This window comes from Polistes fuscatus, unplaced genomic scaffold (genome assembly GCF_010416935.1).
Source record: "Polistes fuscatus isolate 324 unplaced genomic scaffold, CU_Pfus_HIC Scaffold8, whole genome shotgun sequence".
Lineage (NCBI taxonomy): Eukaryota > Metazoa > Arthropoda > Insecta > Hymenoptera > Vespidae > Polistes > Polistes fuscatus.
In genome coordinates, this window is record NW_025113162.1 from 7,388,397 (window position 1) to 7,413,293 (window position 24,897).

The 24,897-nt window shown below is 30.0% G+C and overlaps 1 protein-coding gene and 1 long non-coding RNA gene across 6 annotated transcripts; one reads left to right on the plus strand and one right to left on the minus strand.

Annotated features, from left to right (window-relative positions):
• Nucleotides 1-4,367: 4,367 nt before the first annotated feature.
• On the plus strand, nt 4,368-23,868 carry LOC122525201. Of its 5 annotated transcripts, XM_043647884.1 has the most exons (8): nt 4,388-4,463; nt 5,945-6,070; nt 7,431-8,068; nt 16,726-16,943; nt 20,145-20,306; nt 20,965-21,202; nt 21,621-21,914; nt 23,601-23,868. In XM_043647884.1, the coding sequence occupies exons 3-8, from the start codon at nt 7,987-7,989 to the stop codon at nt 23,813-23,815; spliced, it is 1,209 nt and encodes a 402-aa protein (XP_043503819.1). In that variant the 5' UTR covers nt 4,388-4,463; nt 5,945-6,070; nt 7,431-7,986; the 3' UTR covers nt 23,816-23,868. The 5 variants fall into 5 exon arrangements, with proteins under 5 accessions (XP_043503818.1, XP_043503821.1, XP_043503819.1 ...); XM_043647883.1 differs by lacking the exon at nt 5,945-6,070 and having other exon boundaries at nt 4,368-4,463; XM_043647886.1 differs by lacking the exon at nt 5,945-6,070 and having other exon boundaries at nt 4,375-4,463; nt 7,581-8,068.
• LOC122525203 lies at nt 21,887-23,308 on the minus strand. Its single transcript, XR_006305730.1, has 2 exons — nt 23,078-23,308; nt 21,887-22,091 (listed from the first exon to the last, which is right to left on the minus strand). It is a non-coding gene; the product is annotated as an uncharacterized LOC122525203 (long non-coding RNA).
• Nucleotides 23,869-24,897: the final 1,029 nt, after the last annotated feature.

Sequence of the window (24,897 nt, forward strand, 5' to 3'; positions counted from 1 at the left end):
ATTAATTATATAATATAATTATATAATTAATTATTATAATTATAATAATTAAATTATATAAAATATATATTCATTTACCTAAATATTGGGGCTAAGTGAGCCAAATGTTGCATTAATTAATGTACATAAAATTTATACACGTTTAACAACAATATGATTTTTCTACAGTTACGTATACTTCGTTACAAAATAAGAGATTATTATTCGATACAATTCGCTTATTATTATTATTTAGGGCATTATGTACTTGCGTTTTTGCTGCATCAGACCACCATTACGATCTATAAGTGCTTTTCAAATATAATATTGCGATTTTGTTCTATTGATATATTTTTTTGTTTTTTTTTTTTTTAAATACACACGTACGAATTATATCTGAAATAATTTGTATTTTATAATCGATGAACACGATACTAAATGTTTTTATTCACATATCAATGATCATATATATATTAAACATACTTTATTATTTATATTTATGTGCAATTATTATTAATTTCATTGAAATTAGATTTAATTTGTATATGTAAATATAGTTTTTGTTTTCCTTTTAGTTTTAGATTTATAGGAAATCAAAACTATAGTACGCGAGATTATGATTATCAATGTTCCTAAAACGTGTAAATGCACATTTGCTGTCAAATTAATGACACGTAAGTTGATTATTCGTGTTTGCATTATGTTTTTTACGTTTATGAAAAAATATATATGTTAATTGTTATTAATATTGCGATTGTGAGGGTATGAGAGGGTAGTGTACCAAGAAAAAAATTTATTTAAAAATAATTCATTTCGTAATTAACCAAAAAAAAATAAAAAAACGTTCCTTTGCAACACAACATCCAATAACAATCAACCACCAACAAAAACATGATGATGATGATGATGATGATGATAACGAAATGACTATCGTTTAATACCGAATAAATATTAAATGTAAATGACGTGTAGTAAATTTAAAGATATCCATCGATATATTGAGACTGGAATGATTTATTTGCATTTATAATTATTTGCATGGCCGCACCCAACTAATTTGTAAGATAGAAATAATAGTGATGGTGAAGAAAAAAGAAAAAAAAACAGAAAAAAACACGATTAACCAAGAGAACACTTATACCTAATCGATTTTTCGCATCGTACGATTCTTTCGAACGAATTAATTTTCTCCGATAATATAAATTATTTATTAACATTCATGAAGAATCCAATCGGTTTGTCATCGTACGATTATGTTTTTATCACTTTTTTTGTTGTTGTTGTCTTCTTCTTTTTCATTTTATTTCGAACACTGTGAAACCAATGAATGGTTTATACTAGAATTGATTTTTTACGAAAGATAAATGTCAAAGTAATAACAAAAATAGAATTTCTTAATAATATATATATATATATATGTATGTGTATGTGTATGTGTACGATACAAGTATAAAAATATGAATTATTTGAAATTTATAGCAGGAATGGTACGAATACTCATGTGACTCACTGTATATGCTTATATACACGTATATTATGTACAGGATGTTTTCAAAAATATTAGCATAACTTTGTGCATGATATAATACTTTACATTTACATACTTGTAAACAATAATTAAAAGGAAACTGTCAACAGAGTCATCAAAATTATTACAAGACAAATATTACAATAATTCGATAATTTAAATTCTAAGTGACGATCACATTTTCTTAAACACACCTTGTATATATTATTAATATAAACAAGATTATTAAATATATATTATTATATATTAATGTTAACTTATCTAACATTATATCGACAAATTTAATACTTTTGGATTAGATATATTAAAATATATATTCTAAAACAAATTTATAATTATAATAGACTATTATAATTATAATTATTATATATTATAATTTATTACAATAGATACTTGTTATGTTATAAAATAATATTGTCGTACTGATTGTTATAATAATAATAATTACAACATTTCCTCTGCCCCCCCCACCCAAAAAAAAATTTAATTCCTATTATAAATTATTTATAAATTATTATAAAAGATAACAAATTATGTCAAAATAATAATTTCAATCAATTATGATCCACGACAATGTATTGTTTCGAAAAAAAAAGAAGAAAAAAAAAACGTTAATTACCTGATTTCTGAGAAATGATTTACGAGCTTCTAAGTTGAACCTTTTTAGAAACTGAAAGAAAAGTCGTGCTATGGGATAAGTGGGGGGAGTGTTGGGTGAGTTTTAAGAAAGTCTCTTAAGTCTCATCCCCATTTTTTTTTGTTTTTTTTCCTTCCTTCCTTTTTTGTTCCTCACACGACTGTGCAACGGATGGTATAAATAATTTAGGTTTTTTAAACACGAGCCCCACCGGGAACATTCTTATTCGACTTTTCTCAAGAACGGTCGAAGTAAAACGTGGCCTGAAAAACGTAGTCAAGAATGATTCAAGGTCCGTTTAATTGAACATGCTAATCCTTCTCTTCTGAAAAACCTTTCCCCATTTTTTTTCTTACGAATGAAACGTTAAAAACCACGAAGACGGTTATTGTTCCCTTTGAAATGATGTTTTTTTTTTTTAATTTTTTAACTTTTTTTTTCTTACTCGCAGGCCCGAAATCTCCTCCCTTTTATTATTATTATTATTATTATTATTTTTTTCTTTCTCATTTTCTTTTTACATAATAATTAATACGAGATTGTATATGAATTTAATTTAATAATAAATGAAATATCAATGCCAAGTGTTTTTTTTTTAGCATCACGATTATTAATTTTAAACTTTGTTCTATTGTTTGTTTCCTTTCTATTTTTTTTTTTTTAATATTTAGAAAAAGAAATAAAAATAAAATGAAAAAACGAGCGTAGCGCGCGTGTTTGTTACTCGTTGCACAAACAGAATAGACGAGTTTATTTTAATCTAGTACGATCGATAAATCAAATGAATCTTTACAAATCCCAAGCTATTTATTTGACGAATGTTGAAATAGGATCTTTATTTATCGGTTAACTGGAAACGAAATAGTTTGTTTTAGAAAATTACGATGGGAACGAGTTGTGCATCGAACACAATTTTACGTCACTTATAATTGATTCATTTGTTACTTTTTATCCTAATTTTTTTATACACGAGATTAGAAAAATATATTTAATGATGATAAACATCAAATATATTTAACATTGATTAACGTTCAAATTCCGAAACGTTGAACAAGTTTTTTTCCAAATTATAACCTAAAAAAAGAAAAAAAAAAAAGAAATATCCGACGAATCGTATAATATATCATCGTCATCATCTTTTTGTTTCGATGCTTTAAATGCAGCAAACTAAAACGACGATGAATTTAAAACAATAGCGCATGAAATAGATGTATTCCGTTCATTCTTTTTCTCTTCTTCTTCTTCTTCTTCTATTTTTTTTCCTTTTCTTTATTAATATGAGAAAGACAAAAGGAAAACTAGACAGACAGAGACAGACAGAGACAGAAAAACGTCGAATAGTAAGTACACGGAAAAAAAAAAGAAAAAAAAAAGGAAAATAAGGGATGACACAGAAGAAAGGGATAGAGAAAAAGGGTTGGACCTTTCCAAAGGTAGCTTACCACATAACCGGGCATTCTGCCACCGACTGCAGATACATTGCGACATAGAACCGAGGCTTATAGTGTAGGGGAGTTGGTACTATGACGCGGAGGGGGTGGCTAGCTCGAAATAGGGGGATGAAATGCGCCGCGACGCGCTGCGGCGTCCTAGGGTGGGGGGTGGGAGGTATGGGAGGTGTGGGAGAACCAGAGAGTGAATTTCTACTCGGCATCCGCAGCATCCCTCCCTCCTTCTCTCTCTTTTCCCTTTCCCTTTCCCTTCTAACCATCCCCCTCTTCCCTCTCTCTTTCTCTTGTGTTCGATAGTATGATACAGAATGAGAAAGATAATATATGTGTTACGCGAATAAAATGAAACAGAATGAGTTCAAACGAAAGAGAAAGAGAGTGTTCATTCTGATTCGCTTTACTCTTACCCCCACCCCTCCTCTACCATCACACTCTCTCTCTCTCTCTTTCTCTCTTTGACGTTCTTTATCTTCTTTCTATCTCTTGCACGCGTTTTTCACCTATATAAACCTCCCCTTCAACCCCCTTTTTCACCCCATTCTCTTCTCTACCAGTTTTTCTTATTCTCTCTCTCTCTCTCTCTGTTTCATTTCGTTATTCTAATGCATTATGTTATCTATCTCACTCACACTTAACTATTATAATACGTAGAATCATCTATTTCTCTAATACTCGCATCTTTACCCCTTATTTTATCTTCTATCTCTGTCCTATCCCTTCCCCTGTCTCCCCAACTCTCTCTCTCTCACTCCCTCTTTTGAATTTCTGCTCACAGAGAGAGAGAGTGGTCCAGTACAGCATCGAACCGTGCACCGAACGGTCGTTCTCTCCACGTTAACCCTTTACCGAGTGGATGAGCACGTTGGATGTACGTACTATCCGCGAAACTACTCAAATATTTATCTCCCATTTTCCCTATTTTGTTCCGTATTTTTAGGTTAGAATTTAACGGTCATAAATAGTTCGAACCAATCATATCCGTTCTACGCGTAATCTTACCGCCAATTTAAGAAACAAAAATATTTAACATAAGTGCGTTATCTAATCTCGCGTTTAGGAATATCTAAAAGCCATAATCTTGTGTGAAATATTATTATTATTATTAATAATTTGATTAGTAGGAAAAAGAAAATGGAGTGGGGGAAAAATATATATTAAATCCTACTCTCCATTTTTTTATCTTTTTCATCTTCTTCATCTTCTTCTTGTTTCTTTTTATTTTTATTTTTATTACTGGAGAAGGTCCAATTTTTTGTCCCCGTCCACGTGACGAACCCTCGAGAGTGGCCGAACGTGAAGAAAAATTGTTTCGTTTTTTTTTTTTTATAACTTTTATTTATTTATTTTCATTTTTCTTTTTGAACCTTTTGTCCGGTGCAAATCGATTCGTGGCAAGGGAGAATATATATATATACAGAGTGTTTCGTCGAATTTTAATCCGTCCGTGAGATGCCGTATTGTGTTCTTTATTTTACATTGTAATTTTTTTTGTCATGGTGTAAAAAAGGTTTGTTATAAAGTTCATTCAAAACGCTTTGTTTTCTTTTCTTTTTTCTCATCCCATTTTATATTCCCAACAAACGATAATTTTTTTTGGTTCTTTTCTACCTTTTTGCCTGTTTTCGAAAAAGAGTTTTATTGGTTCGGTAAAAATAAAAAAAATAAACATCGAAAATCTCTCCTGTAATCGAAATGCCCTGCAGCTATGAAGCTTTTTTCGTGCATGAACAATTTTCTACTGGAATGAATGATATATTATTTATTGTTTTATATCTTTTTTTTTGTTCTTCTTTTTATTTATTCGATGCCCACGTGGTCCCTGTACACTTTATCATTCAGAATCGAATGGTTAAACACAGTATATAAACGTTCGTTAATTTTTTTTATTCAGTTTACCTGAATGCTAATAAAATGTTAATTTAAATGACGTCAATCGGAAGAAAAAAAACATTCTTTAGTATATTCAATAGATTCTAAATGCATATATTATGGGAGTGTTTGTTGTGCAGAAGAATATTTTCTCAATGCATATTGTATTCATTTGTTATTTAAAAAGTATCCAATAATATATTTGCCTGGCTATTAAAAATAGAAAAAAAAAAAATGAAATTATAGCAGGCAGAAGTTCCAAAAATTAATTAGGAAATTATTTATATACATATATATATATATATTTAAATATTTTTTATCATTAACTATACAACTAATCTAATAATTTTCTGAAAAACAAATATAAATATTTTGTTAATCATCAATCAAATAAAAATGTGTATTGTAAAAAACACTTTCATTGAATAATCACATCTTTTAAGTGAATAATTTGACTAATGCATTTTTTAATTTGAACAGTTGTAACTTTAAATATACTTTTGATTAACTATTATAAGAGTATTCGAAACGGAGCCAAGAAAATTTCAATTTGATGAACGATAAAGCCACATTTTCAGTGCATTTACTTGGAACACGAAGCATTTGGTAAACAGCTGTTGGCTTGGAATCCTCCCCTTTTATGGTTTATTTTTCGAAACATACACATAATACGTTTACACGAAGTAACCAAATGTTTACGATCTATCTCTCTCTATCTCTATCTTACTTTCTTTTTTTCTTATTTTTTCTCACAAGGTTTTGTTATGTTTTGTTATTTCGGTATCGATAATGCATCCTACACTGAAGAATACTTAAAGCATATAAAAGCCACTCGATTCTCTACTGGCAAAGTTCACGTGTATCGTATCACACCCCTTTCTTTTTTTTTTTTTTTATTATACGAATTTAACAATAACATGTCAATAAAATTCTTCCGAGGTAATGAAAGAATAAAGTTTTTTTTCTTTTATAATGTTTTGTAAATTATCCCATGCCTAAGATCTATTTTTTTAATCTGCATTATTTTTATACAGAATATATTGGATTAATATTTCAAACGAGATACTATTTGAAACAATTTTTATAATAAATAAAATATTAATTTATATTTATTCTTGATTTAAAATATTATTTTATTCAGTTTTAACTATAATTAAATATTTTTAACCCCCCCCCTTCCCATATAGCACGAATATCTTTTCGTAACTGTACAAAAATATATATGAGATAAAATCATGTGAATTATCGATTAACAATTTAAAATTACAAATTAACAATAAACAGAGAAATTACATAATCGATTTATTCTTACATTAAAAACTTAAATATTAATAATTTTTCAAAGAGATATTAAATAATACTAATAAAATATTGTATTACACATTTGTATAAAAAAGAAAAATTAAATTAAATAAAAACAGATCTCTCGATAGGTCGATATTTGACTTTAAAGTCACGTCAGATGATCAAAGTTTAAATAATGCGACGAAAGTATAGAAAAAAAAAAGGAAAACATTCTTAAAATCCGGTGAAAAGAAATTAGGGAAAAAAGAAAAAGAATAGAAATTTTTTGGACAACCACTTTCCTCAATCCATCTTACCAAACCATGTTCGACCTCTTTCTCCTTGTCCCAAGTTCCAAGCGAAAATCTTTCCTCTCGTTGATGCGAGAAAAAGAAAGAAAGAAAGAAAAGAAGAAAGAGAGAGACATTTAGACAGTGGGAATGATCTTCTTCGGTTCTTCTCAAAAGGCAAAAAAAAAAAGGAAAAAAAAGAAGAAACGGTCGATGACACGCAGAAGAATCGTTCCCATTTTCCTCAAGGAACAATAATCTTTCTTCTTTTCTCGAAATATAAGAAATAACGATAGAAAAAGATAGAAATATAATAGGGAAGAGAAAAATTCGTGGCCGCCATTTTGTTTCTTTTTTATACTTCATTTTCTTATTCCTTTTTCCATTCTCAGCGCTTGTTGACCGAACTTGGGAAGAACGAGTCTAAAAGTGATAGAGAGAGAGTTATTTTCGTGCTAATTAAGTGAGAACACGGTTAGCACGAAATCTTAAGAGAACAAGAACAGGAAGAATAATAATAAGAAGAAGAATTTATCTAACAGATTCAGTTGTGCGTGCGTTTGTGTATGCGTGCGTGCATGTGTAACGAAAAAGAGAAGAAAAGAGTTAGAAAGCAGAGCAGGGATTGGATAGAAAAGAGGGATCATCTAATTGGCCGACCGACATATTGGGCAGCGCGTTAATTGGTTAATTCGCGGCCGAATCTGGCCAATGACCAATGACACGTTCTGAGGAGGATCATCGAAGGATGTTGTTTGTTCTTAACCTGACCGATTTGAGATAACTCGAAAGGATCGGTTTGAATCGATCGTTTAAAAAAAAGAACAAGAAAAAGAAGAAGAAGAAGAAAAGGATAAAAGCTCGAATAATAATCTTTCAACGATAATTCGCACGACGATTTTACTCTTCTATGACAAATTCTTGCAATACGTGACCAAGTTTGCTGCGATGACTAGCGGACAAAGGAACAGGTCCGTTGTACATCCTGAACAACGTTACGGTTACATGCCCTGCCCTTTGTACGATACAGGTGAGATCATCATTTGTTTTATTTTTATATAATTAATGAATATATTGGGTGAACCAAAAGTTCGTATATTTATTGTGCCCACAAATTGTTTTATAAACTGCATTAATGTATTTTGTTTTTTGTAGAATATTTACTTTCGGAAATATTTATTTAAAAACGTAATTTTGGTTCACCTAAATCTATGTTATTTTATTCGATTATTAATTATCTTTGCGTTGAGTCTTCTGTTTGGAAAACTAGGGGGACTTGAATTTTTATTCTATACAATTTGATTAATGAATTTGTACTTAGTACGAAAGTGGTTGTAGATAATTGATAAGAAATCATTTCAATAAATTGTGCACGGTTTTAATCTTACGAGATGATGCTCGTCGTAAATAAATTGTTAATACCTTACGAAGGATATTTTTATGTTACGAATATATGATACCATCGATTTTATATTTAGTAGTTAGCTTGCTAGGCTTACCCGTTACTTATTGCATGCCGTTTCAAACACATTCATTTTGTATTTCGAGTACGTGCACTCTTGATACGTATTTTTATTTATCGTTAGATATATATAGAGGTCCTATAATTATTAATATTATATTTTTATTTGTTAATATTAAAAAATGAATTACTCGTATCGTTGACCAGTATTCGATATAAATTGATTTTCATATTAAAATGTTATATCTCTATTACCTGTTTTGTATAAATATTTATTACAATTTTCGAGTGAAAGGAACGACTGACAATTAAACTGCGTAGAACAAACGAGTTTTTACATACTCGATATCTCGAGTTAACGTGTTGCGCATAAATTGATTACAGTGGCATACTTCTCGAAACGTTTACTTTATACATATATGTATGTATATTCGCATTCGCGTAAATGTTTGTAAATTATTAAAATTAATGAATGAATTTTAATAACGTATCACGTATCTATGATTACTTTCAAAACAAAACAATTTACGTATTAATTTCTTCGTTTGTCTAAGTATCTCTAAACGAATAATATCATAAATTAATTTTACATATCATTATTTACATCAACTATAATTATTCAACTATAATATTTGTTTGAAAATTGAAAACTTTTATATTTTATACATATATGAAAAATAATTAAATCATTAATTAGAATTAGATTCAATTATATTTCATATACATTTTTGTTCGTGATTATTATAGTTTATTGTTAGATATTACGAACGTTTAATTATTATTAAATCGTATTATTATTTCGAGAGAATAATAATTCAATCAATTAAATTATTTAATTTCTTATTGTTTTAATTTAAATCGTGTTACGATACAAAGTATCTAGAAGAAGATAGTGAGCCGTACAATTATTGATTCGTACTACTTGGATTCTCGGGTAGCATACACACGAACGTAGTTGAGTATAAAAAATCGATGCTTCTTGGTAGCAGGAAGAGTAATGGTCAATGTTGGCCTTTGAGAAAATCTAGGGAATAAGTTCGTCTTATAAAAAATAAAAAAAAGAAAGAAAGAAAACCGAGAGAAAATAGAAATGAAAAATAGAAAGATAATTGTACACGTAAAGGAAACTAAATCAAATTTCGTTCATCAACGCAAAATAAGATCTTAAACGTTAAATGCATTGTAAACTTTGAATCGAATAAACCGAAATACAATTATAATTAACTAAATGAAACGATTAATTATTTGTAAATAAATTCGTTGTAAAATTTAAGGAAACAAATGTTTCATAATTTATTCTAAATTTGTTTCTTTCGTTAAATTTACGACACGATGTTATCTTACAAAAAATATTTTTAATAATTATCACAAAATATTCTTTCAAATGATCGAATTAAATTTTTGTATAATATATTTTGTTTAAAAGTGTATAACGATTAATAGTAATATTAGATGGAATAAAAATAAAAAATAAATCGTACACAATAAATATTTAAAATACGAATTTACACGAAATAATATGATTATCGTTAACCAGTTTTATTTTTCGAAAGAATACATTTTTCTTTTCGCCTTTATACGAAAAAATTTTAATACATTCAGCATAATCCAATATTTGCAGAAATTTATATAAATACGTATCTAATTATCTCTATAGCAATTATAATAAAAAAAAAAAAAAGATTTCTTTACGAGTCTCTTTAATTTAAAGAATTCATTAAAATATAATCGAATACGAATGTTATTTAAATTAGTATTTGAAAGCTGAAATATTTCATAAATGAAAATAAATGAAAATAAATGAAAACTAATTTTCCAAATAGGAGTATACATATACATGTTACAGAACTTCTTTCCAATAATTACAAGGATGTATTATGTACACTGACGAATGACTATGTATAGCAAAATGCCGCACCCTAAGAACGCGATAAATGTAGATAGCGTGAGCAACGTATGTCATACAACATGTGTTACTACTACAGCAAGAAATAATCGATGAGCACTTGAACTTCATCGAACTTTAACTACGCCATTAACATTATGTTATTGTGTTCTTTAAAATAATTCTTTTTTTTTTTATTTATTTATTTATTTATTTATTTAATTAAATCTACGATATTATTAAATACAAAAATTGTTTTATTGTATACCAATTGAATCCACATCTACAAATTTATTTCAAATTATTTTATTTTGAGAATTCTTTTTAGATAATTTTTCTTATTTTCATTTGTCAAATATCGACAATTCATTAACGGGTAAGAATTCATTTCAATTCATGAAATATTCATCTTGCGTGTATGTGTGTGCGTGCGTGTTTTTAGCATGCTCGAAAAAGTATCTATTAATATCACCGATGACTATAGTTCTTCAAACTGTTTGCCAAGATTAAGTTCTCACAGGTTGTACAGTCCCATAAAGTATACTCGCAACGTTAAAAGCGTAAGTTTTTCACGCTTGTCTCGTTGCCAGTTTTATATTTTCTTTTGTCTAACACGAATCGTTTACTAATAAAGTTCTAATGGACGATACGTTCATCGTAGTCGATTGCAAAGTGCATAACATTCGACAATGTGTTTGCGGTGAGTGTGATTAATAAAAAAAAAGAATTACAAGTTAAAAAAACTACGTAAAAAAACGAACAAATAAAAAAGAAAAAACAAGGTAATTATGAACAACAAACAAACGAACGAACAAACGTGTACAAAAATGAGATGTATAACAAATATTAGAGGTTGAATCAAAAATTTCGTGTAAAACTGCATAAAGGATTACATTTTTCTTTTCGTACAATTAACTTCGGTAAATATTAAATTTAACAAAAAAAATAGATAAAAAATAACCAACTCACGAAGTTTCGATTCACCCTAATAACATCGTTCGATATTCACAAAATTATAATAAATAAATAAATTTCGTTTTGTAATTTTCTACGCGAACAATAAATCAATTTCATTTAAATATTTATTTTTGGAACTAACGCAAAAGCAAACGAAAAAAAAGAATCTCGCGTTTCGAATGGGGGGGGGGGTAAAAAGAAAAAAAATCAGTTCGATGATATAAAAAAAGATAAAAAAAAGAAATACAATGCAATAGAAGATAAATCCAAAGAAGAAGAAGAAGAAGAAAAGAGACAGACGTTCAATTCAATATCCAAGAAGTAAACTGGCTGCGAGATGAATCTCGCATTTTAAGTTTGCAGAGTTTGCCAACTGGAATAGGAAAGATCATAAATTTCTACCAAACAGTAGTACAATCGTGACGAGAGAAAGAGAACGAAAGAATATTGGTTTTTTTTTTTTCTATGTATATATATCTTCAACATTCTTCATTCTCTTTCTAACACCCCACCCTCCTTCTCTCCCACCACCTCCACCCACCCCTCATCCATCTTCTTCTTTGTTTCTATCTCACCATCTCTCACTATGTTTCTGTCATCGGTATTTCGCAAAGCTTTAAACTTCGGCAAAGCAAAACGTTTCGTTCAAGTGAGTGCCAAAATTCGTGCGTCAGGAGTGACTTTTGGCAAGCTACTAAAGGACAGATACGCGGGCTACGATCTTGATCTCGAAAACAGAAAAAGAATACTCTCAGTGAGACGTATTTTATTATACTTTTTTTTTGATATATATATAAATATATTTCTTTTTTTCATCGTCGTGAGAAATTTGTTCGAAATAAAAATTCGTACGTTGAAAATAATTTAATTAACATTTTAAATAACAATAGTATATCGTAATATTTTGTCTAAAATAAAAAATTGTAACAAAAATAAGAGTTTAGTAACACGTTTATATAATTTTTTTATTATATATAAAATATATTTTTTGTTTCTTTTTTTCATCGTCGTGAGAAATTTGTTCGAAATAAAAATTCGTACGTTGAAAATAATTTAATTAACATTTTAAATAACAATTGTATATCGTAATATTTTGTCCAAAAGAAATATTATTGTAACAAAAATAAGTTTAGTAACACGTTTATATAATTTTTTATTATATATATATATAAATAAATTTTTTGTTCTTTTTTTCATCGTCGTGAGAAAAGTGCGAGGAATTTTGTTCGAAATAAAAATTAGTACGTTGAAAATAATTTAATTAACATTTTAAATAACAATTGTATATCGTAATATTTTGTCTAAAAAAAAAATTGTAACAAAAATAAGAGTTTAGTAACACGTTTATATAATTTTTTTATTATATATATATAAATATATATTTTTTGTTTCTTTTTTTCATCGTCGTGAGAAATTTGTTCGAAATAAAAATTCTTACGTTGAAAATAATTTAATTAATATTTTAAAATAACAATAGTATATCGTAATATTTTGTCCAAAAGAAATATTATTGTAACAAAAATAAGTTTAGTAACACGTTTATATAATTTTTTTATTATATATATAGATATATATTTTTTGTTTCTTTTTTTCATCGTCGTGAGAAATTTGTTCGAAATAAAAATTCGTACATTGAAGATAATTTAATTAATATTTTAAAATAACAATAGTATATCGTAATATTTTGTCTAAAAAAAAAATTGTAACAAAAATAAGAGTTTAGTAACACGTTTATGTAATTTTTTTATTATATATATATACATATATATTTTTTGTTTCTTTTTTTCATCGTCGTGAGAAATTTGTTCGAAATAAAAATTCGTACGTGGAAAATAATTTAATTAACATTTTAAATAACAATAGTATATCGTAATATTTTGTCTAAAATAAAAAATTGTAACAAAAATAAGTTTAGTAACACGTTTATATAATTTTTTTATTATATATATACATAAAGATAAAAATAAATCGTGAGATCGTGTAATATAACGTTCGATAAAAATAAATATGAATACGTAAACGCAAATATAGTAGAATAAAAATATTAACGAACAAAAAAAGAACAAAAATTATTTCGAAACGAAAAAAAGAAAAAAAGAAAAAAAAAAGAAACTCGAGTATCAATTGGTGTCGGAGTAACGATGTGTTGGTAACAAAAGCGTCTCGAGAGCCCTACTTTTCTACAGCCCTGGGTTAAACGTCGCGACGCCTCGTGCACGTTCCTCGCAGTGAACGGGGTGCCACTCGTGCGGAATAGCGTCATTCTAAAATCGTTCCTTTTTTTATTCCACCCCTCTCCTCTCTCACACACTATCTTTCTCTATATTATTATTATTATTATTTTTTTCATTCATTTAATTACCCATTCGAAGAGTTTCATTATTTTATTTTTAATTTCTAAATTGTTGCCTAAAAAAAAAAAGAAAAATCTTCGTTAACTTTCAAGGCTAAGCTAGGCTAGGCTAGGCTAGGCTAGGCTAGGCTAGGCTAGACTAGCTAGTTAGTTGGGAAAGAAAAAAAGAAACACACTCCAGGGCCGTCGTAATTAATTCGATCGAAGGTAAGAAAGGAAAAAAGAAAGGAAGGAAGGAAGGATTCAGAGCCGGTTTTCTAGCTGCATCAATAAAGTGACCTTCTTCAGGGGACAAGAAGAAAAACCTTGATGACCTAAGAGAACCAAGACCAACTACTACTACTACTACTACTCCTACTACTGGTGGTGCATCACGTAACTCGTGAATATTTCAATAGAGTTATCGATCTAACTGTGTCGAACACGTGCTTCGTGAGTGTCCGTATTTCTTTCAAAGAAATAAACAGTCAGTCAGTCAGTCTGTTTTTTTATTCCTCTTACTACACCAATCCCCCACCCCCACCCCCCATATCTATCTGGTGTACGTACATAGTATGGAAACTTATATACCAAGTTTTCGTGTTCCTTGTTTTTTTTCGTCTCTCGTGTATCATGTGTGTTTTTTCGTGTCACCCTTCTGTCTTCTGTTTATCCCTATAATAATATAAAAAAAGAAAAAAATATTTAATTCTGAGTTTTGGTATCAATTGAATAAATTTCTATGGGCCCAGTTCAGTGTTTTATTTGATGTGTGTGCTAGGAGAACTTAAATTAAAACAAATAAGAAACATAAGATATAGCAAGATGTAATCCTAATAACGACGCAAGGAATATACATTTATAATATATCCGTGTCTATGTATAGTTACGTATGCTTTTCTTACTCATAACAGACCTTGCATACTACTACTACTGTTATTACTATTACTACTACTACTATAATACTATTTGTCGCTTTGAAAGTTCTCGTTGAGTATTTATTGTCTACCTTGCCAAAGACACACTAAGAAGACGCCAAGAGGCCAAGTAAAATGATGCGAAATATAATGAAATCAGGGAGAAAGAGAGAAACAGAAATAGGAAAGTGAATAATAATAATAATAATACAAAGTATTGGTGTTAAGAGGATCACGAAGATAATTCAATTTGAGAAGACAAGTTTTACGGGGGTAGATAATATCGAGAGGTTTGACGATAACACGTGGAAGTAATCGATACAAATATTTTTCAGAATATTCGTAAAAAAGTTTCATGAAAAACAAAAGAAAAACTATGCTGAAATTGAACGTATAATAGTAATGTAGTTAGTATACCAGGAGATTCGATTTATAATCCACAAAATGAGACTCGACACGTGTAAGTGACACCTTCCTAGATGAAAAACAGAGTTAAAGGATTGTTTCTAATTGAATTCTAATCGGAATAAACGAATAGACGTCAATTTATTCGCGTTACGATCGATTGGTGGTAACTGGATTGATGATATTTTTCATTGTCCTTGGAAAAATATTTGTCTATCATAAAATTACAAAGTAAAACAACAATTTGGTGGTTCGTTTTATGAGTTTAACTATAATACCAGAATCTGATTTGAAAACAAGCAGTCATTTTTCGTACACATTTAGAATCTATATTTCAATCGGTATATTAATTATTATTATTATTATTAAGAGGGGATTAGCGAAGAGCAAGAAAAGAGAGATAACTGGATCGAACGATTAGCCAGCCAACGGGTTGACAAAAATGAAACGATTCGAAAAATGAGAGTAGGGGCCTCGTGAGAGAGTAGGCGAAACGGTTATGCGCGAGTGAACGCAGTTAGTAAAACAGTTTTGAATTTGGCTCGTTGAAGTAAAGAAGGAAAGGAAAGAAGGTAGGTAGGAAGGAAGGAAGGAAGGAAGGAAGGAAAGCAAGAAGGGCGAGGAAGAGAAGTTACGTTCGATCTGGCAGTATCAAGTCGACAGTCTATGAAGGTGTAATAGTAGTGCGCGAACCTGCTACCTAGGATTCTAGTTTTCCCTTCGTATCGTTCATTTACCGAGGTCAAGGTTCAATTTCGACGAAAATTATTCGGTCGATGAACGCGTTAATACTTTGGATAGTTTGTAATCCTTGAATTAAATATCAAGGTTGCTCTCTCTCTCTCTCTCTCTCTCTCTTTGATTACTTCATTTTGCTACTTTGTATTCCTATTTCATCTCTTACACAACACAGATCACGTAACTTCAATGATAAATCAAAATTCTTCCAAAGAGGTATCGTACTTATCCTCGAGAGTAAAATAGGAGGGATGATTATTCAGTCGAGTTTTTTCACGACATACGATTGTTAAATAATAAAGACTCCCTTTGCGCAGTAAAGGGAGTCAATAACGGGGTCTGACCTATGCACGATGGATGATCGTGCATTAAACAGGTTCTCTTATCTATTCATTACACACACGGGGCATCATAAAATGATCCATTAATATGATAAAAGGCATTTGACGTGAATTAAACTGCACCTACAAACTACAACAACAACAACAAACAACAACAAACAACAAGAACAACAACAACAACAACAACAAGTATCATCATCGTCATTGCTTTTGCGTTGCTTCTTTCTCTACCCAAGTTTAAATATGTCATCGGTTATCTAACTAATCTAGCCGAAGGGAAGGAAAAGTTTATTCAGCATCAATCATGAATCTTATGTTCCGCAAGAACTTCGGCGTGGAGAAGGGTGCCGGTGGTGGTTTAACGGGGACCGGTGGTGGATTGGGAGAGAGTAAACTCGGCGGGACATTCGGAGGAGGTGGTGGGGGTGGTGGTGTTGGAGGAGGAGGAGCAGGAGGGGGAAGTGGAGTTTATGGTGGTGTAACGTGTTTGGGTTTTGGAAATCGTTACGGTATAACAAGAGGTCAATCGGTAATAACTGGACGCGGAGCTATAAGACGCAGCAGAGAATTCGGCTACTTTCCGTCAATGGGCGACCACGAGCATCAGAGTTTCGGTTATCGAACTCATCTCTTCCTATCACCGCCCACAGGTGGACCGCTCGGTGCACCACCCGATTCCGATGCTGGCGAACGACTGGGACCCTCGCCGCGGCGCAACTCTGGCCCGCACGTTATCAAGTGGGGAGGCGGTGGTGGGGGAAACTCTGGCACGGCGCAAGGCCCAGTCTCGGCCAATCAGAGCAAGAGGAAGCAGAATCAGCAATCGAAGGAGCCGTCCGAGCCGCCAACCCCGACTGCCTCTAGACAGGTATTACAATTTGTCAGATTTTTGTCCAATTTCTCTTTCTATTTTTAACAGACAAATCTTTTAAATATGCAATTAATTTTTATTTTAATCCTATACGTCCTTTTTTTTTTCTTTTGAAATTTCATATGCGTGTTTATATATATGTTTATCGGTCAAGCTCGTTACGTAATCTCTACAATTTTGTTATTATCTTAATCTGTTTTTTTAATGTTTCCTACTTCCATCGCAATACGATCAAAGTGTGCATCTAATTCGCGTTCCGGTAAAACGTATTAATTTTATAACGCGCGTTAAGGACGCGATGAAAATGTATGAGAGATGTTTCAAAGACCCGATGTGTGCGTGTGTGCGCGCGCGCGCGCGTATGTGTGTGTATCATCTCTCACGCGATATCTTCATAAAACTTCGTTTAAAATAAATAACACGTTGCTTTAACGCTGGCAAAACTAACGCGTGACGATATTTCATTGCAAATCGCGGTTTCGTGCAGGCCGTAACGTTTCGGGGTGTTAATATACGCGTTATGCTAATTTCGTATAAATAACTATCTATATATATTAATGCATACCTTTTTACGTATATATATTTAGAAATGTGTGTGTGTGTGTGCACCATATCATTACGTTCAAGTTACCCTTCTTACGCGTTCACTTTGAACCAATGAAACTTCGCTATTCGAATTCTCGTTGACGCGTGACATTGTTATGTCGTATAACTCGTAGTAACACGATTCATGACTGCACCACAATTATTATACTGCATTATGAATCACGATACGAGAGAACCGAGTCAGACAAGAGCAGAAGAGTCGTGGTGTGTGTCAAGGGTCTCCTTTTGAAATATTTTCAAGGAGTAAATAATGAATAGATTCGTCCTTACTGTAAAAAAAAAAAAATCAAATACATTGTTATACGTTCCTTATACAGGATGTCTCTGAAAGAAATCATCGAAATTTGTGAGTCATGAGAAACAGGACACCTTCATATATATCTTTTGTTTAAATAAAAAAAAAAGAGTAGAAAAAATGAATAAAAATGAGCCTCGTGGTCATATCATTCCGAACATTTATTCTCGAGATATTTACATTTAAAAAGAATTAAAATACATTGGATGGGTCACACACTCGTATTCAAATGTGAACACTACTATTCCTTTTTTTATTCTTTTTTTATTTTTTTATTTTAGGAAATTTTAACTAATTACACAGAGTACACGTGTTGGAAATGATCCGAATAAATCAAAAATAAATCATCGACATTATACGGTCATTAAGGTCATTAAATTCTTTATCTTATGCTTTGTAAGAATATTTAAAAAAAAAAAAAATGATCTTTCAACCATTACATTTTTCCCCCATGAAATAATGCAATTACTTTCCTTGAATTGTAAACAAAAATTATATTTCAAGCGTCCTGCTTCTGGTGACTCATTTTACATTGTTTTATATTTAATAATATAATTTATGACAAATGTGTGTTTGATTTAAAATTAAATAAGGTATAATACTTATCATGTTTCAAAGACATTTGATATACCGGAGTTCGTTAAATGTATTTCGATTTTCATTCTAAGTTTCTTATCTGAAATTAAAAGATCATTTTCGTTTGAATCGTACAAATCACAAGGAACGGGAAAGGAAGAAAATGTGGTTGTGGTGGTGGTGGTGGTGCTGGTGGTGCATTACTATGCTTCGCCGATTGGAGGATAATTTTACAAGGACGAGAAAGTTATAGAGGAAATGGCAGAACGTGTACCGAACGCGAGTAACATAAAGTTACACCTACACAAGATCAAATAGGCACGCAAAGTTCCCCTATCTTATTGCACGCCACATTGTGGATCATTTGACGTGCAGTAAATTACACAGAGACATAGAACGCGTTAAATGGTGGAAAAATTTCTTTTTCCTATTTTTCTTTTTCTTTTTTTTTTTTTCTTTCGCATTATCTCGTTCGTGTAATTTCAATTTTTGAATTTTTTTTTTTATTATTATTATTTCTCGATAATTGTTTTGCTTTTATTTTTATATTACGAACGACGCGTTGAAAAAAAAAAATAATACGATCTACAAATATCAATCTAAAATTTCTATTCGTTGCAAATCAAATTACGTTACTTGTCTTCTATGAAATCACGTTGTAAAGAAAAAATATGTAATATTTAAAGATGCTCGTATATTTTATACGGAAAAAATAATAGGAACAATAAATATCGATCGGGAAAAGGAAAAATATTTCCGTTTTACGAGCAGATCGATAAAATACGCGTGTACGTACGAGATCTGCAGAGATTACGAGATTCCTACATTTGAGATTACACGCGTTGCGTTACACGTCCTAAGTTGTAAAAGAACAATTTCGCGCGAAATTTATTTTACTTCAAAAAATTTCTTGTTTTCTCTTTTCTTTTATACTTTTTTCTTTTCTGCTCGTAGCATTATCGCGATAAATTATCATGATAGATAGTACTTTTCTAACCAATTTTTCAATGTCACGAACAGTTTTTTCTTATTGTTTTTTTTTTTTTTAAAAAAGAAAACTAATTCCGTAACACGAGTTACTTTTCTCACGATCGGTAATCCAAATATCACGTTTTGAAATAATAAAATATATATTGTAAACAAAAAAAAATAATTAAATAATATAAACAATATATGTTTTATATATTTATTTATATATATATTATTATTTATATTATTTATTTATATTTTATATATTATTTATTTATTTATAATATAAATAATATATGATGAGACTATCTTAGTGTTCAAATTTTATTTTCAATATCGTGCCTTATTAAAATAATAATCTAATTTTGTTGCGAAAAACACGTACAGAAAATTAAAACGGAACGATAGTTAAATGTATACATAAAAATTTATTATTTAATTATATTTTTATATTATTCATAAATTAATTTACTTTTTTATAGAGTAGTGTATTATACGAGAATTTAATGTACAAAATACACATATAACATATATTAACAAAATTTACATCAAGCTTGAGATAGTAGTAGTAGTAGTAGTAATAAAATATAAATTGAACATAACCGAAGATTATGAAACAAAATTTGAATAGTTAAGTTCTTTAATAGAGGAAAAACCAATTAGAAGTTTCAACTTGCTAATTGATTCCTAGGACGATTAATAAAATGATTATTAAAATCAATTAGGAAAATCGTGTTTATCGATATTTCCAGGTGTCATTTAGCGGTAATAAATCTTCCGGTGCCTATACACCCCTTGTCGTATCCGGTAATAGTCCACCACGTGGTGAACCGATTTCCCTAGCCACGTTGGACCGAGACTGCTTCATCATACCACTCGCATCATTGGAAAGATTTCTACCAGCTGGTGTACCGGTAGGTGTAACTTTCGATCAAATTCAATTGAATATATTCGAAACTATTTCGAGTTCAACAATATCTAACAAAAACAACTAAAACTACTACTACAACAACAACCAACTACGACAACAGGAAATCAAATCTCGAGATGAAATGCATCAGATCATATTTCGAACTAACTTTCATTCAAATTAATAAGAACAAAATGAATTCTTATTTCCCAAGGTTGAAAAAGGTGGTCTAAAAGCAGGTACATATTAAAGGTACTTTGATAATCGAAATGAACGAGTGTACCGTGCACCTGTTAAAACTGGAATGCACAAGTTTGTAACTAAAGAGAAACAAGTAGAAAGAGAGAAAGAGAATAACGCGAATAAACCTTGCAAATACAAACGTCTCTGACTTAAATACAAACGTAAGTACTCGTGGGGGGCTAATACCGAACGAAATTAAATTCAATCGCATCGAGTTAGAAAACCAACAACGTAATTCTATTACGCAGTGTGTGGTGTGTATTGGACCCACACCAATTAAAAATAATAATTATTCAAATAACGTTCAAAACTCTTGAGTTTATTTCATTTTCATTTTTGTCTTTCTTTGACATTTCAATATTTTCTTTTCCGTTTTCGTGTTTCTTTTTAAAACTTGTATTTGTTTGACACGATTAAAGAGCGCCCAAATAGCGGACAAGAAAAGATCAGGCAGCCCACTCTCGATTTTGGAGGTAGAAGACCCAAAGCAATGTGTTCTTGCACATTTCATGACACCCTTGGAACCCTTGGATCCTTTGGTAGAGTCTCCTGTTTCAAGACCACTCGTCCTGCAACGTGACACCGCTGCAGAACTCGTTGCAGAGATTGCACCTTCCGCTTCTCAAAGTATTTTACTAACGAATATGGAAAAGAACGGTAAGCTCTCTGGATTTATAGAAAATTATTTATTTCAAATACTAATTTTAAATAGAATTTAATAAAATTCAATACTAAATCAACGTAATAATATCTTATCAATATATATATTATTTTAAATAATGTAATATATTTAAATATACAAAGTTAACACGATCAAAACGTAACCAGAAAATAAATATATATAATAATAATATATATTATTAATAAATATATAAATAAATATATACATTACACTTTAAATAATGTAATATATTTAAAAATACAAAGTTTTAACACAATCCGAACGTAATTTATTTATTATAACATTTAATTTGAAAAATAATTTGACGATATTATTCTATCAAAAATTTTAGACGAATTACAGATTCTAAAGTTGCATTATAAAATAATATTTATGTTTGCAACATTGTTACAGCTGACTTCCCGTTCATAACGTATTATCTGATAAATAAGCAGAACACGGATCCTCTCGATTTTTACAACGAAGTTCAATGCGCGGCCTTGAGAAAGTTCGATCCACGGGACCTTAGATACGCTGCTAGTCATACTTTGGATTTATTCAACGAAGTTGCTACGATAGCCAGACCACCGTTGGAACCACCAGGTGGTAGACCACCTATTCCGTCCACCGGTTACATAGTTTCGATCTTCAAAGTATTCGAGGGTGACGATGGTCTCAAATTCGAACAAAATTGGCTTTATTGGAGCGGTACTTACCCAATCATTTTCTTTCTTTCATACTTTCAATCTAATCTTTTTTGTAATTTAATAATATAATAGTTAATAATATAATTAAATATATATACAGGTAACCCTCCTATAACAAGGTAGATAGGTTCCTAAAAAATTGTTGTTGTTGCTGTGACTTGACTGTGTTAAGTTGAACCTTGTTATATGAAACCCCTAAAATTGATTATCTTACAATAATTTAATTTTTAAATATTTTAATCAACCATTGTGTTATCCATTAATATAAAAATACAGTAGCTGTATAAAGATTTTCACAATTTATTGTATCATGTTATAGAATTGCATGTTGCAGAAGGGTTACCTGTATATTATATTGTAATATATTTTCTTTCTTTCATACTTTCAATCTAATTTTGTTGTTATTTATATTTGTAATTTAATAATATAATAGTTAACAATATAATTAAATATATATACAGATAACTCTCCTATAACAAGGTAGATAAATGTTGTGTTGAGTTGAACCGTGTTATATGAAACCCCTAAAATTTTATTTTACAATAATTTAATTTTTAAATATTTCAATCAACCATTGTGTTATCCATTAATATAAAAATACAGTAGCTGTATAAAGATTTTCACAATTTTTGTATCATGTTATAGAATTGCATGTTGCAGAAGGGTTACCTGTATATTATATTGTAATATATTTTCTTTCTTTCATACTTTCAATCTAATTTTGTTGTTATTTATATTTGTAATTTAATAATAATAGTTAACAATATAATTAAATATATACAGGTAACTCTCCTACAACAAGGTAGATAAATGTTGTGTTGAGTTGAATCGTGTTATATGAAACCCCTAAAATTTATTATTTTACAATAATTTAATTTTTAAATATTTCAATCAACCATTGTGTTATCCATTAATATAAAAATACAGTAGCTGTATAAAGATTTTCACAATTTTTGTATCATGTTATAGAATTACATGTTGCAGAAGAGTTACCTGTATATTATATTGTAATATTTTTCTTTCTTTCATACTTTCAATCTAATTTTGTTGTTATTTATATTTGTAATTTAATAATATAATAGTTAACAATATAATTAAATATATATACAGGTAACTCTCCTATAACAAGGTAAACAGTTTCCTAGAAAATGTGTTGAGTTGAACCTTGTTATATGAAACCCCTAAAATTTATTATTTTACAATAATTTAATTTTTAAATATTTCAATCAACCATTGTGTTATCCATTAATATAAAAATACAGTAGCTGTATAAAGATTTTCACAATTTTTTGTATCATGTTATAGAATTACATGTTGCAGAAGAGTTACCTGTATATTATATTGTAATATATTTTCTTTCTTTCATACTTTCAATCTAATTTTGTTGTTATTTATATTCGTAATTTAATAATATAATAGTTAACAATATAATTAAATATATATACAGGTAACTCTCCTACAACAAGGTAGATAAAATGCTGTGTTGAGTTGAATCGAAAATTTATTATTTTACAATAATTTAATTTTTAAATATTTCAATCAACCATTGTGTTATCCATTAATATAAAAATACAGTAGCTGTATAAAAATTTTCACAATTTTTTGTGTCGTGTTATAGGAAAGGGTTACCTGTATATTATACTGTTATATAATTAAAATAATATAATAATCAATAAATTTTGTCTAGGTGCCAGAATGATGTATCGATATTTACCAAAATCGGTTGGACTTAGGCGAATAACATTGCACAAATCGATGTCGCAGGGTGACAAGATGTATCTACTGATTTGCGAATGTTCCCAACTGCAAGACAATCTATCCGCAGCGGCGATATTGTTGCCGGCATTGCGTGCACGATTATGCGGATACACCGGCCTTTACAGGCCTTCCGTATGTTTCTGATTTCTCCCTAAAAGTGCTCGAACGTTCTATATAATACGCAGGAACGTAACTAGGTGAGCCAAAAAATGATCCTTATCAGGTTACTATACGCGTATATTTATATATATACACACATACATACATACGTACACGCGTGATTGTAATTTTGGGATAAATTTGAATCTCTTTCTCTTTCTCTCATTTTCTCTCATTTTCTGTCTCTCTCTCTCTTTCTCTCTTTCTTTTTGTTGTCAAACAATATTGCTACGAACTATCGAAGATACGCTTCATCTTGATAGAATTTATACCAACACACACGCGTAATTGTGGCACATTTTATTAACAATTTTCTGTTGTTTTTTTAGAACATTTTCTACTAGGAAATTTGTAGTCTCTGATTTTTCTATGAGACGTTCCAAATACGTAAGAGAGGAAAATTCGTCGTTCGAATGTTCGTCGACGAACAAACAAACATTCTTATCCATAAAAAAAAATAATTATACATCGGGGATAGAATTGCGAATAGAAAGAGAAAGAGATATTACGGAACTTCGAAGATTTTTCGATGTCAACAAATTTCAACGTAAAATAATAAAGGACGGGGACAGAGGGGAGGGGGGGAGTGATTTTCGGAAAGGGGAAACGTAGAAGAAAAAAAAAAAACAATTCAATAACTTCGCACGTATTCAATAATGCTTTAGACGATATTTGAGTAATAAAAAAAGAAAAGAAAAGAGTAAAAAAAAAAAAAAAACAAACATATATTATATATCTCAATTTTTAACGTCTCTGCTCGCCTAGTTACGCCAACTGGCCATTTGTATTTTTCGATTTTATAACATGATCATAGCAATATCATACAATCGGTCGGTTCATTGTCGAACCACGACCGATTTACGTTGAACGCATATATATAATACGTATACATATAATTAATTAATATACGGGGGAAAAAACAAAGAAAGAAAGAAAAAAAAAAGGAAAAAAAAAATAAAAACCACTTTTATTACTATCGATTTAAAACGCTAATATTAACATATCATACTCGATAAACTGTGATACTCGAACGGGCAACGGGATATATCACAAAACTATTGCAGGGG

Bases quoted from the DNA above. Each gene is read 5' to 3' on its own strand.
- LOC122525201 (XM_043647882.1), top strand. From the start codon at position 16,380: ATGAATCTTATGTTCCGCAAGAACTTCGGCGTGGAGAAGGGTGCCGGT. The intron at 20,307-20,964 runs GTAGGTGTAACT...ACACGATTAAAG, and splicing joins TTCTACCAGCTGGTGTACCG to AGCGCCCAAATAGCGGACAA. The intron at 21,203-21,620 runs GTAAGCTCTCTG...ACATTGTTACAG, and splicing joins AACGAATATGGAAAAGAACG to CTGACTTCCCGTTCATAACG.